Source organism: Anser brachyrhynchus (assembly GCF_964034855.1).
Source record: "Anser brachyrhynchus genome assembly, chromosome: 8".
In the NCBI taxonomy this organism is placed as follows: Eukaryota; Metazoa; Chordata; class Aves; order Anseriformes; family Anatidae; genus Anser; species Anser brachyrhynchus.
The window spans coordinates 12,879,996-12,894,019 of record NC_137702.1 but is presented as its reverse complement, the minus strand read 5'-3'; the positions used below and the strand labels follow the sequence as shown (position 1 = coordinate 12,894,019).

The following is a 14,024-nucleotide window of genomic DNA, read 5'->3' as shown; positions in this document are numbered from 1 at the left end:
TCAAAATCTGTCAAAAAATGTTGATTTTCAAGATACATCAAAATATTACCCGTAGAAATATTTTAAAAGTTTGAAAATATTACTGCTTCATTACTATCTATTTATTTGTTCCAATATGAGTTTGCCTGTCTGGGAATGGCTCCATAATTCACTTCAGAAGATTCATCACTCAAAGGCATTTGAAATGTCCTATTTTTTAGGATTTATGTGAAATAATAGGAAAAATTAAGGTTAGATAATGGGTTGATGTCTGAGAGAGAATAGGTTAAACTACAGGTCTTTCCTTTTTTTTCCTTTATTTTTTTTCCCACCCCTCCTTGTGCTGTGCTTCCCAAGCCCCTTTCTAGGGAACAGGTCTTTGGATAACAATTTATAAACCCCTGCTTTTTGCAGCAGCAATTAACTGATTCAACCTGATATTTCAGCATTGAATAAGTAGGGTGACGTTCAAAACAAGAAGTATTGGGGAAGGCTAATAGAAATTTTAGTGCAGGCTTCTATCAGAAAAAAAATACATAGTGATTATTAAATTACCAAGTTTAAGGAAATAATTTGAAATTATGGCAAATCTGAGCCTATTTAGAGTGAAAGAAAGACTTGGGAACATAAAGGATCCATGCAAAGTTTCATGAAAGAAGAAAAACTTGTATTTTGAAAAGACTAAACGTGCTTCCATGATTCTTTTCTGAAATTTGGGTGTCTGTTTTCCTGTTTGTAAAGGCTAGACTGAGATGGGGCAAGGAATGCCAGGACTACAGAATAGCAGCCATGGCTACAACAGGCCAACTGGCAAGGAAGCCAGCCATGCAGCTGAAGGTGCAGTGGGGAAATCTGCCATCCTGGATAAAAAAGACAAGCACAACGTATGTAATTTGTTCTTTCCTAAACTGTTGTGTTGCTTTTTTTACACTAGTTGGTTTTATAAATGCACTGATTGAAAACAGTTCAATGGTACAAAAGTATTTTGTGAATGTGTTCTAGTTCCCCCTCATGTTTCACGTTAAGAGATATCTCTCAAATACTTAAAAACTTGACATGCTTAATTTCGTTTTCCTCATTAAATAATTTGATATTCAGTTCAAAATGGCTCTTGGTTTTGAAATGTCTGATTCAGTCTCAAAAATTAAAAATAAATAAAAGAAAAATTTTAAATTATCAAAATAAAAACAACTTCTTTCTTCTGGATAGAATCAACCGTTTAATTTGATCCAAAGTATGGTTTCTTTGACTTCTCAATTCTCCCACTGTTTCGCTGATTTTACAGAAATGCCAATAATCTTCATCCTTCAATGTCTGTTTTTGCTCATGGAGCTGAGTTTGTCACGTCTTATTTATCTCTAGATTCATGCAATATGTTCCTGGTGCAGCACTCATGTTGGGCTTCTCAGAGGCACATCAGAGAAATCCATCTCATGAATTTATAGCAAGGGCAGCTGCAACATCTCCACGAACAATTGATACAGTAATTAAAGTTCCTGGGGTATGTGTCAATTTTATTTTTTTTCCTTACCTTGAATGGATTTTCAACTAATAACACTTTGATGCTTTATATAAAGGGGAAAAAAAAAAAGAGAGAGAGGGAAAAAAAAAAAAAAGGTGAGCCCTACCCTTTCAGAAAAGCTGCTACATACCTAACTGCATGGGTCTTGAAATACTTGTTCCCTGATTTTGTACTGCTTTGGTGCAACGTAGCAACAAGCAGAAGTTGAAAATCAAACTCTGTAGTGAAATACTTTATTTCCATGCTGAGAGCAGTGGTTAGGCCCAAATTGCCTCAAATATGACTGCTTTGCACTCACAGCTTTATTCATTTTACCCAGCATGACTAGTTCTGTGGGATGTATAGGGGCCTCAGAGCAGATAATGAAGGCCTTGAGAACATCTTGCACTCCACTGCAACAATGTGCAGCATCTAATTATGTTTGTGCTTGAGTCCCACAGCTGCAGTGACCACACTTGATGAGACAGGTCTGAGCAAGTTACAGCAGCCACAGATTCAACTCTGCTTAAACAAACTGAAACATTTAGTTAAATTCTCAGAGCAGCTTGCACAGGCTGGATCTGCAGAATCCCACTGATTAATTGGTCCTTGTCCACCAAATCCCTGTGCACCGCTTTGAAAGATTTCTCCTATGTATCTGCAGTAAATTAAAAACAGTTAGCTATTCATAAACAGAGAAATTACTGTGTCTTTAACCTTCTGTGGTGCTTTAGTATTGCAGGATCTTTATTACGCAATAATGAAGAAGTAGGCACATTAGGCATTAAGTCGATTGTCTTAGTAAATGTATTTTGTATCTACAGTAGGGAATCTTACCACTATGGTACATCATGCCACTTTTCAACCTTTAATGGATGCTGTTTACTTTTCCAGACTAATCCATCAAACTATTACTTAAATTGCTAACTTTTTAAGAATTCACTTTATTATCACTTAAACTTCATCCGTGTTTCATACTTTGCAATGTTCTTAACAATTTCTCATAAGTGAGTAAGAGTAGACAATGGTTCCTCAGAAAAAGCCTGAAGTTTGGATGAATCCTGTAGAGACTAAAACAACAGCAACTGCATAAGCACATCTTCAAGATATTTTTTTCATGAGGAGTTTTTTTTTTGTTTCTTTGCTTGCAGTGATGTCATGAGCAATATGGTTCAATTTATCTTAATGTTATTTCATTTCTACTTTTTCAGGTAACACTCTACTATCAGGGACTCCGAATGCCATTCACTTTGCCCTTAGGGCCATCTTCATCTTATAACACTCGAGATATCACTGCCTGGAATGTCTTTCCTGAAATAGCTTCACAAATAGCACAAGAAGATCAATGTAAATATTGCAGATATGCTTGTCTCGTGAATAAGCAATGTTTGTAGATCCATCCCCTGCTATGATTTTGACTTTTCTTTCTTTGTAGTGGTCTTCTAGGGAAGCTTAGTGTCTCTAACCCTACTTTCTCAACAGCTCATTCCATCACTTAGAATCACATTTATCGGCAGGTGAATGAAGAGACTTCACATTGAAGTAAATCTCCAGAGTTCAGGAATCATTCCTGTCTGCAAGCTGTAGAGATTGTCTTTTGCACCTTCTAAGAAGGTGCCATCTCTTCATCGAGAGGCATCAGTTTATGGGTACAAGACAGATCATGAATTTCCTGCCCTGTTTATTTTCTTCAAAAAGGATTGATATGAGTTTTAAATGATTGGTATCTAACACTTCTGCAGGAAACATGAACTATTTTTTGTCATGATTACTACGTCTAATTTCTCAAGAATTTGGTATGTTTTAATCACTGCTAGCCTGAGGGTTTTTTTTTAGCATGCCATTAAAATCAATACTAATATAGCCTACATCTGTTAGCTATTTGTTAGTGTTACAGACTCTGGAAACATTGAAAGCTTCTGCCAAGGAGAAGTTGAAGTTTCTTTTCTCTTTGCTGGGTAGTGCCAATCAGAGGCAGCCTTCAGTACTTTTCAGCATTATGCATGCCACTGTCACATCTGCCATTTCTTTACTTGTTTTGTTTTGTAGCTACATGTGAAATCAGCGCGGGAAATTTCAAAACGTTTGATCGCATGAGCCATACATATTCTTTCAATAAAAGCTGCAACCTGATAGTGGCCCAAGACTGTACTGAACACCCAAGATTCATCATTACTACAAGAAAGGTTGATCCCCAGTCTTTCTCAAGAGAGGTTCACATAAATACAAGCTCAGCGTAAGTGTGATTTATCCTGAAGTCTCAAGAATTAAATACAAAACTTCAGGAAGTTAGTCTGGAGATGGGAAATATCTCACTCTTAGCTGAAACTAGTTTGTAGATGGATATTTGGGGAAAGACGGGATTTTCAGGAGGAATCCTGAGCTGAAACTCTGGTTTAGTTGCCCCTATCTTCAGTTACACAGTCACCCTCTGATAACCTGCTCCGTAAAACCCCACGCTGTCTTTTCTTTAAAGGTTGAATCTCAACACTCAAAGTCCCAATCAATTTTGCATTTTGAAATGAAAGCAGCTCAGTCATTCATTCAAAATCCAGATGTTCATATTGGTTGTTTGCTAGCTGTGGTCACAGATATCTCTATTTTTCACATTTTAAATTAACCATTGGCTTTTCTTTTTTTTTCTGTCAAGCAACATCACAATCTGTCCTGCAGCAAATTCATCTCTCCTTGTGGCATGCAATGAAGAATCGGTACTATTACACAGTGGAGATTCTGAATATGAAAAAGGTAAACTGTGATACTCACCTTTCTTGGTCTGATTTAGAAACTAAATATCTTCAAGACTGCGTTTTTATAAACTTCACAGAAGCAATACAATCTTAAGAAAATACAAGTGGGATTAATTCAAAGAAAAACTAGAGACTTTCTTAATATTTCTATTCATTTATAATCCTGTGTTTTCCATAGAAGATGCAGTCTTACTTTTCTTCAGTATGACTGAGGGGTAAATAAAACCAATTCTTAAATATTTAGTATGTCCAGGCTTGTACTTTTTTTTTAAACAAAAAAAAAAGTGCTTGTTATACTCACAGTTATATGCTTTGGGCCAGATATTTGCTGGAGAACCACCAATTTTCATTTCAAGACTTAATAGACTGGTTACAAAAGTCAGTTACAACTACAGGGAATATCAGTAGAATGTTTTTAGAAATTAAGAGATCATTTCTTCTCCTTTTTTGTTTTCTCTCTCACAAAATAAAACAAAACAGACATTCCGACTGCAGCAGAACAATGATCTGCTGATGTGTCAATGATCAATGTCTGTGAAGGAAAAGGCATTTAACTTATTTTGTGCTACTCGGTTCTTCCATTAATTTAAAATTAGACAGATCACCTTATGATGATCAACTATCTTTTTACAGGTAATATTAAAATTTATAAAAATGGAACAACAGTTATTGTGGAAGCTCCAACACATGGACTGAAGAATGTAACTTTTGATGGAATGATCCTTAAGGTATGGGGCTTTTTTTCAAGGTTACTGCTTTTTTCCCATGTAGTTCCTTGGCAATGTAACAGACAAGCACTTCAGTATTCACTACAAAGGTGTGTTATTTTATAGGTTACTGTTGCTGCATGGATGAGAGGAAAGACCTGTGGAGTTTGTGGAAATAATGACAGAGAAAAGCACAATGAACTCCTAATGCCAAATCATAAACTGGCACACAGCTCTTCTGCTTTTGTTCATTCATGGGTATTGCTAGAAGAAACCTGTTCTGGTGGTGAGTAGATCTAAAAACAATTTATACTTGGGGAGAATACAATTTCAGTTTTCTTCTGCCAATAACTGGAAAGAATTTAAAAAAAAAAAAAAGGCACGATATATCTTTTACTTTAAAAAAGACAATAGCAATATATAACCATTGTAACTTCATTAACTGTTTAAAACAGTGCCTATAAAAACAGAGAATATACAATACAGCAAAAGTATTTGTATCATGTGCAGTTCAATGTTAAATAATTGATTCTACTATAATTTCTCACACTGAGTAGCTTTTTTCTTGGAGAGGCAAAATCAGACCTAATCTTGCCTCAACTAAAGTCAGTGTGATTTTCACCACTGAGACAAGGCAGCTTCATCTGTTGTCTGTAGACTTTATCTAATAAAACAAGTTGCATACTATGAATGCCGTAGGTCAAATCTTAAGATTATGTAAATTTTCAGAGTGATCAAAATTAAATTTTTGTTCTGCATCATCCGAGGGTGCAATCTCAGGGAAATATTTAGAAATACTCCTAAGGTAAGAATTTCCTCTCACATAGAGTGGGAAGAATAATGATGGTCTCCCATAACATCAATACAGTTTTGTTCCACAGGTCTCCACTTACCTTGGACCTGAAACAACTTTATTGAAGTTAATGGTTGTTTTCTCCTTGACTTCGTTGGCAGTAGAATTGTACTTATCAGTATGTCAGAAAACAGAGTCATAGCTTGGATCCTGTTAAGTTACATTATACCTTTCTAGTGAGATAATTGCAGCATTATAAAAATCATCCAATACAAAAATTATCCTTGATGTTATTATATAAATGCTGCCATTTTTTTATCCATTCACAACAGTTGACATTTTTCCTAATGCAATGAAGTAGCCATTGTGCTTGCAGTATCTATTCTTAATAGCTTTCAGACATGAGAGGTTATTTTCTGTGTATTATGTAGTTCTAAAAAACTGGATATACATGATTCCATTTGGGTTATATTGTGCAATTACATTTTAAAAATAGCTCCCCTTTCAGAATCTTTCTTCTATCCCCCAACTTATTATCATCCTATCTTGATAACCTCGCTACTGTGAAAATGGTTTGTCAGGGACCTGTGTTTTAATAAAAGCTGAAGAGAAAATATGGACCTTTATTATTGCAAGGATCGATTGGGATTTATTTCTACAATTTTAACTAACTTTCCTTTTCCTCTTAGGGTGCAAACTGCAGCGCAGTTATGTGAAGCTGAATCGAAATCCTACTATTGATGGAGAGGAGTCTACGTGCTATTCTGTTGACCCAGTACTGAAATGTATGAAAGACTGTACTCCAATCGAAAAAACTTCTGTTAAGGTTGGCTTCCACTGTTTCCCAAAAGGTATGATATTTTTCTCTTTCTGTGTCACATATTGTAGGAGCTCTGACAGAGTACTCGAAAGAAAAAAAAACACAGCACAGCCACGCACAAACCTGTATTGCTCCAGCTCCCCTCTGAGCTGCTGTTTTTAATCCCATTAGTATTTGCTATAACCACTGACAGCACTGGCTAGCTAAAAGCTAGTTTAGGTGATGGCAGGTAGCATCATCTGAGAAAAACATTTGAGGTGGTAAAAGGGGCAGCAGAGATCGATAATTTTTTTTTTCACATTTTCAGGATCTCCATAAAGTTGTGATAAGCAACAGTAAGTCCTTTTATGCACATTACAGCCTGCAATTTTGTGTAGACCAGGGCAAGCAAGGCAATTGAAAGTCAGTCAAGTAGTGTGACATGACTGCTGTGATTAGCCTGCCATGCTATGCCACTGTGCAATACATCAGCAAAAAACACATTGCTGAAATGTTCTCTAGATTGTTCCAAAAAATGGTTTGTTTTTGAAGGTATTTTATACAGACATACTTGTGCCCCAGATTTTTTAAAATATTGAGCCTTTTTCTCCTTTCACTTATACGAATTTGTCATGGATGCAATGCATCATCTAACACAGGTTTACAGTACAGTTATACAAGTTTGAGAGGAGAATCCAGCCTTGAATCTATAGATATTTCTGGTGCATTCTTTCCTAAATCTTTTAATGGATCACATAGTACATAGGTACTGTGCACTAATAGTTTCTCATAGCTCCCTGAGAAGAGAATAGATGCTAGATGCATCCTTTTATGAAAAGAAAAAGACACCCTAAGAAACAAACAAACAAACAAAAACTTCCAAAATCTTGTCATATCCATGTTTCACAGATTTCTTTTGTGTTTCCAAGTCTATATCTCTGAAATGTCATCACCCCAGGCCACTCACTGCCTCAGAATAATATGTTGTAATAAAGCTGTCTCATTCTCTCACAAAAATGTGTTAGAAAAGAGGAAAATCAGAGAAGGAAAAAAAAAAAATACGTTAGTTGTCTCAACCACTGCTGCTTTTACAGCAACTGCAGGCTTCTCTGGTTCATTTACTGAACCAGAGGCTGGGAAGTGTGCTAGCATCACTCCTAATCAAGGGCTTTTTTATTTATTTATCAGGAAGAGGAGAAGGAGGAAGGGAAAAGATGCCATTTGAGTTTTTTTTAGCAAGGTGATTGCTTTTCCTCAGGCTAGGGCTCAATACGAATGCAAGGCCAGCCCTTAAAATCTGGCCTTTTTCTTTCTTTGATCAATGACATGGAGAAGCAACAGAAAGAAAATCCCCATCTTTCCCAAGCTGTGAATACGTATTTGCATACACAGGACAAAAACCTTTTCTCAGCTCTTTATATGAGAACTCAGACTTGATAGTCTGCTGTCTCAAAAGACAGGGACTCTTTCACTGTCACAATTGACAGAAGGATAAAATGAAGTTCAAGGGTGCAAAATTGCCTGTTGTCCTCAAATCAGGGAGCCTATAGTCTTAGGATCCTGACTGAGGCTGATTTCATTCCATGTCTAAATTCGTATACCAGTTTACATTTCAAACATGCCACAAGTCCTACCCATATGGATGATAGTTACTCAGCCATGATCCAGTTAGCCCAGGGAACTGTTTCCTACATAGATATGAACATAGACAGACCCACAGAGTACCCTCAGGCATAACAAGAATCAAAGTATGTAAAAAACAGACCTTAGACTTTCATAGCAGATCTCATTTCATAGCTTGAAAATATTATGCATTTTTTAAAAAGCATCTCAAGCACATTTCTGGGAAATATTAAATTTCAAAGTAGTTATGGAAAAGAAGAAAAAAAAACTACCATGCTTCAGGTTGGACAGTAATTCACCCAAGGAAGGTGTGAACATTTCAGGAGATTAGTAAGTGACCAGGAGATCAAAAAGTGACCAATAGAGCCCACACCCAGCGGTATCCAACTTCCCTGTGATAAGAGATGGCATGTTAAAAATGTATTGATCAACTGAGGGATAAAACAAATAGAAGTAAAATTATGAAAGCTTTACCCATTCTGATTATGCAAACTTAATCTAAATGGATGTTCTAATATTATTCCAGCTGCAATGATAAACCTCCAACTATCTAAGAATATTTATTGGGAGGATGAATATTATCATTCCATTTAGATTATTTCAGCATTAAAGGAAATGGCTTATTCAAGCTGCTGTTGATAAAGCAGTATGGTAAGGTTAATACTGCAACTGACAATGCTCTGTCAGATTTCACAGTATATGGGAAACTTTAATTAGAAGTTTATGAACCTCTGAAAATTCTCCAAAGGGCTTATCCTTCAAGATGAACTTCGACAAATAATCAGCTGAAGTATGCAGTGATATGCAGCAATAACATAAAAAGAGATTGCTGATGTGTATTGGTATGAGGTGGTCTTTCTTTGAAAGTGGCTACCTCCTCCAGCACTTTTACTGGCTCCTGCCTGTTGTCATTGTGCTTCATGAAATGTTACTCGTTTTGTTTTTAGGGAAGTATTATAGTAATTATATCATGGATGAAAATCCTGCTCCAAGTCAATGAGTCAGTTAGATGTCAGTTGTGGGGGCAGGCTTTCATTCTTTACTTGATGAGGGAGTTGGCAGCCATCAAAACAGTATTTCCATGAAATGTGTTAATTTGCTTGATGTTCGTTAACAATGGCTTTGCTCTTCTGACAGATACTGCTGTAAGCCTGCTGGAATGGCAGAGAAGCAGCGATAAGAAATCTGCATCTGAGGATGTTGTGGAGTCTGTGGATGCTGACATTGATTGTACCTGCACTGGCGACTGTAGTTAAGCTAAATTCCTTAGTGTTGTGCTATAGATGTATTACAGAAATAATTGAATAGCTGGTCAGGTAAGAAGGAATGTAATAGTTGTAGTAAAATATTAAGAAATGTGCTTGAAGAAAGTAAGCTTACTGCATTGCATCCGAAGTCAGATGCATTATGTACAGTCTGCACTGCTTAATAAATATGTTGTTCATTAAATAAGTATTCATGTGGACTCTGTCTTTATTTTTCCCTATCAACAAAACAATCAGACCAACTATAATATTATCCAGAAATTCTGCTTCTTTTTATCTGAAATATAATTACAGCAGTCCTCTCTTAAAATTATGTTCACTAGGTGATGAAAGGAAAACATGATTACGGCTACTGCTAACATTCCATTGTGTAGAGAATTTCATATTTAGCATACTAAAGACACAGTAAGCATTTGTTTTCTTTTATGTTTTATGGTAAAGAGCAAAGTCTGTTCTTGGAACCATTCTGCAAAAAAATACATTTTACTCCCAGCAAGACCATTAGCCTTAGTACATTCTACAAAGGAATGAATTGGACTGCTAGACTCCCACTGTAGCTTTCCAGAGAGCTATAGTGTGTGACACAGTCCCCATTTTGATTTAAATTTCAATGGATGTGCTGTTACTTCATGAGCTAAAAGTATGAATAGGATTTTTTTTTCTTTTTTTGGTTTACCATTTTCTATTGTGTATCTATGAAAATGATGCCTTCAAAAACTTCAGGGAACAATAATACATAAGGTAGCATTCCAAATACTCCAAAAAATAATATATATATATATAAAAATGTAAGATCAATAGCATCATAAAGCTAAAATAAAGAGAGACAGTCAGACTGTGTTTAACCAGTGGAGTGTCAATCTGCTAGCTCTCACTAGGCCTATGCAGAAAGGCAATTCCCTCCCACCCCAGGGGAGCAAGATTAGGTGGCACCTTCACACCCCCTGTGATGGCACAATATCCCTTCCCCTTGGACACAAATCGGCTGTGCGGTGAGCTGTGACGTGCTCCATAACAGGCAGTAGCCGCCAGCACACTCTTCCAAGAGAAGCCTTAGCATGGGCAAGGTAGAGCTGAACCCAAACGCTACCAGGAAGCTGTCATTAAAGAAAATGCTTCTCCTAACTAAAAAAACTGACCTATCAGAAAGAGGAGGACTGACGACTAAATAGCTGAACAATTACAGAATAACATTTTTCAGTGCTTTTCGTTCAAGAGCAGAAACATGAGTAAAGTAGTACTTCTCTTGCTCTCTCTCTCACTGCAGCTTGAAACTAGCTTGAAATTAAACAAGATGCAGTTTTTCCTCAGCGTACTGAGTACTCTCCCAGCCTCCTGAGGATAAGCAGCAGTTCAGGGATATAGAGGGCACAAGAGAGTTACCTGCCCCTTCCCCTTCACTCAGCCTTTACTTAGTCTATACGCTGTGTTTGAGAGCCTTCACATATACTGGGCCTTTATTCAGACAGCCAGTTCTCTCTATTCAACAGCTTTTTTTGCTGTCAAGCATGTTCAAACTCACTCAGACCAATAGCATGAGCTTTTGCACTGTGTTTTAATTTGTAATAAAGTTTTCACAAATTCCCTGTACAAAAGCTGTGTTTTGCTAACTCATCAGGATTGCTACACTGAAGGAAAAAAAAAAAAAAGGTAGCTGCAAACAAGAAGAGAAAGAAAGAATACTACATTCCACTTCCCTTTAAAATCACACTAATATTACACCTTGAGAGCCCTTTTCTTTCTGGTATTGTATTCACTGTGACTTATGGGAGATTTTGCCATTGACTTTCATAGGATCAGACTGGAGTCTGCCGTCTTTAATCCAACACCTTTCCTTTTAATCTGCTTGTTTACAAAAGAGAAACTTTTGCCAGTCAACCACTTCAGATAAGACAAAGGCAGTGAAGAAATGTAGTGAGGGAAGAAAAATTAACTTTCATGCTCAACTACTAGAATAGGAATTTAGCAGCAGCAAAGAGCCATTAGTAAGTGAAGTAATTCTGCTTGCAGTAAAACACAGAAGCATGACACTAATTAACAATGATCAAGCTGGGATATACAATACCAAAAATACAAGCAACTCATAAAGGCAAATGCCTTCTCCCGGAAACAATTTACAAACTGTTAAACTCACTGGAAAAAAACTTCAAGGCCTGATCAATGGCCTTAAATTAGCCTCTTTTACAATGATGATATATAGTACATCCTGTACAATTTTAAAATCACTGAGCATGCCACGTAAGGTCTGTCCCTGGCGAAGCACCACTTTGGCTCCTGCACTGACAAAAAGGCATCTCCAGTGCCTCAGCAGTTAAATGGAGCCACCAGAGTGGCTTCACGTCTCTTCCTGCTGATGGCAGAAAAAGGTATCTCCCATGCTAAAACCACACACGTGCCTCTCCCCCAGCAGAAGCTACTCTGTCAGCACTTCCACTGGCTGTGCTATTAATAAACAACAAAGCCCCCACCAGCAGGATGCTGCCTGCTGTGCCTCGAGTCCACCAATCCTAAGGAAACACCTAGATCACACACTCTCCCAGACACGAAGAAGGAAAGACAAAAATGTCCCCTATGGCAGACCTTGGCCAAGGAATCTGTGCCCCATCACCCTACAAGTAACACAGCCAGGCTTGGGTGCAGGGTCAGACAGAGGGGAAGCAGTCACTAGAAAAACCTAAGCACACACCTGGGCTGTCCAGGGCATGGGGTAGACGCAGCTCCTCCTGTTTCCATCTCGAAGGGGCAGCGTTCATCTCTGTCTGGTTCCTGTTAATTGGCACCCTCTTGCTGAGGCAGTTGAATACCCGTGACTGATTCCATTGATGTTGCAGCTGTAAAATCCAAATATAATGAACGTTAGTAAAGCCAGAGGTTGGCACCAGGCACAGCAAAGCAAAACATTGACAATCACCCCATCTTGCCAATAGAATTAAGAACATTAACAGTACAAGTGTGAAAAAGCTCTTCTGGAGTTTCTTATGCGCCACATAGACATTTCCAACTCATCTGGGAGGATATCTAGAGTCCAGATTTAAACCTCATTTAGAAATCGTGCTTGTCCTATCTTATAACGCAAACAAGAGTTATGTAGCCTACCAAGTATTAAAATGTATATTTCACAGGCTGAGCTTTTATACACTCTACTTTTCATTCCTAGTACTTCTAAATGATACGCATTAATGAACTTTGGACTTTACTGTAGTAAACAAGGAAAACAAACATGGAAATATATATGCACTCCAGTATTGCTTAAAAACATGAGTGCCAGAAAAAAAGATGCAGGTCTAAGCATAGGCAAGGCTTGAGCCCTAATTCTGCCTATACAGCTCTGTAATGTGGTTTTGCATGAGGATGGGGATTTCCATGCCTCATTTTCTGCATCAGAAGGATATGACTACTTACCTACTTGATGGAGTCAGAAATGCATATGAATTTATAGTCCCGTATGCCTTTTGCAAGTTCTTCAGTGATTCTACAGATGAAAAGTAAATTTTTCCACTAGATCTCATAACCACACGAGTATATTTTATTGCTAGGTTGAAGGTTTTCATTTTCAGATTCATCCAACTGTAAAATAACTATACATTCGCAAAAAAAAAAAAAATCAAAAACAATGTACTTAATTTGTTCATGGTCAGCTTTGGTTAAACCTTAGTGGATTATTCATAAAAGCCTAGAATTGGATCCTGCTATTACAGTAAGATAGGCAAAAAACTGTTGGAGACACAGTCTTTTGTATCCTAGACAAAGGCAACAAACCTTTTGTCCATCAGACCAGGCTCTTTTGATTCACTAATTTTAAATGACACAGTGACTCTCAGGAAAGCTCAGTCATTGTGCCCTGGAGAAAGGATCTGCAGTATGAGAGGAAAGGATAAAACCGTTAATATCAGACTCCTCCTGGAAGCGAAATGCCTGCTCCCCAGTACGACCAACAAAAAAGAAAAAATAACTTGTACAATTCCAACCCCACTGAAGTCAATGGTTAAACTCAACAGATCCAGGCTTTTACTCAGCACGTTTAAATGAGTTATTAAATGAACTTTAGTTGTCCCTAAAAATAAATGCACTGTGTGGATCTAAGCGTAGCTGATGAATAAGAAACCTCGGGAATCCAGCATATACGATAGAGCTAAAACCAGAGACAGCACAGAAGGTTGCAGGAGAGTAGCTATTAGTGGCCAGTCTGTATGTTGAATCTCAAGGTCTCTCATGCCATCTACAGGCTTTTTTGTTTACTAGCAGCAGTTTAAATCTTTCTTCTCCAGGTTTATTTATAGGTCTGATACATTCCAGGCAGTTTTATATAAATTCTAATCAAGGTTTGAGGTGGTGTTTTTTTCCCCACTAACCTCCACACTTGATTACTATGTGTTTTTTTTCCTGTGAGTACATTACAATTCTGTACCTTTCTGAGCATCATTTCACATTGTCTCTGGAGGAAAAAGACATTGCCTAAGACATTCTCATTTCTGTTATTGCTGGATAGGCAGTAATTATATTGCAAGCAGGGCTGGGAGAACAGTTTACTAGAAAATCCAAAGATGTTCAAAAAGAGTACTTATGGTCCTTCTTCAACCAGTCTGAAAGGCTGTTATTTTGGTACC

At 37.4% G+C, this 14,024-nt stretch overlaps 1 protein-coding gene across 6 annotated transcripts in view; it reads left to right on the top strand.

Moving 5' to 3' along the window:
• LOC308198984 (vitellogenin-1) overlaps positions 1 to 10,435 on the top strand; it is a 45,865-nt gene extending 35,430 nt beyond the window's left edge. For 3 of the 6 annotated variants that reach the window (XM_080602296.1, XM_080602297.1, XM_080602295.1), the window contains 9 exons: positions 721 to 863; positions 1,342 to 1,480; positions 2,692 to 2,827; positions 3,530 to 3,716; positions 4,131 to 4,228; positions 4,864 to 4,958; positions 5,064 to 5,223; positions 6,420 to 6,581; positions 9,290 to 10,433. In XM_080602296.1, coding sequence (XP_080458422.1) covers positions 721 to 863; positions 1,342 to 1,480; positions 2,692 to 2,827; positions 3,530 to 3,716; positions 4,131 to 4,228; positions 4,864 to 4,958; positions 5,064 to 5,223; positions 6,420 to 6,581; positions 9,290 to 9,408 — 1,239 coding nt within the window. In that variant the 3' untranslated portion in view covers positions 9,409 to 10,433. Of the gene's footprint in view, positions 1 to 720; positions 864 to 1,341; positions 1,481 to 2,691; positions 2,828 to 3,529; positions 3,717 to 4,130; positions 4,229 to 4,863; positions 4,959 to 5,063; positions 5,224 to 6,419; positions 6,582 to 9,289 lie in introns of all 6 variants that reach the window. The other 3 variants (XM_080602299.1, XM_080602298.1, XM_080602300.1) reach the window with 2 other exon arrangements.
• The last annotated feature ends 3,589 nt before the right edge of the window (positions 10,436 to 14,024 follow it).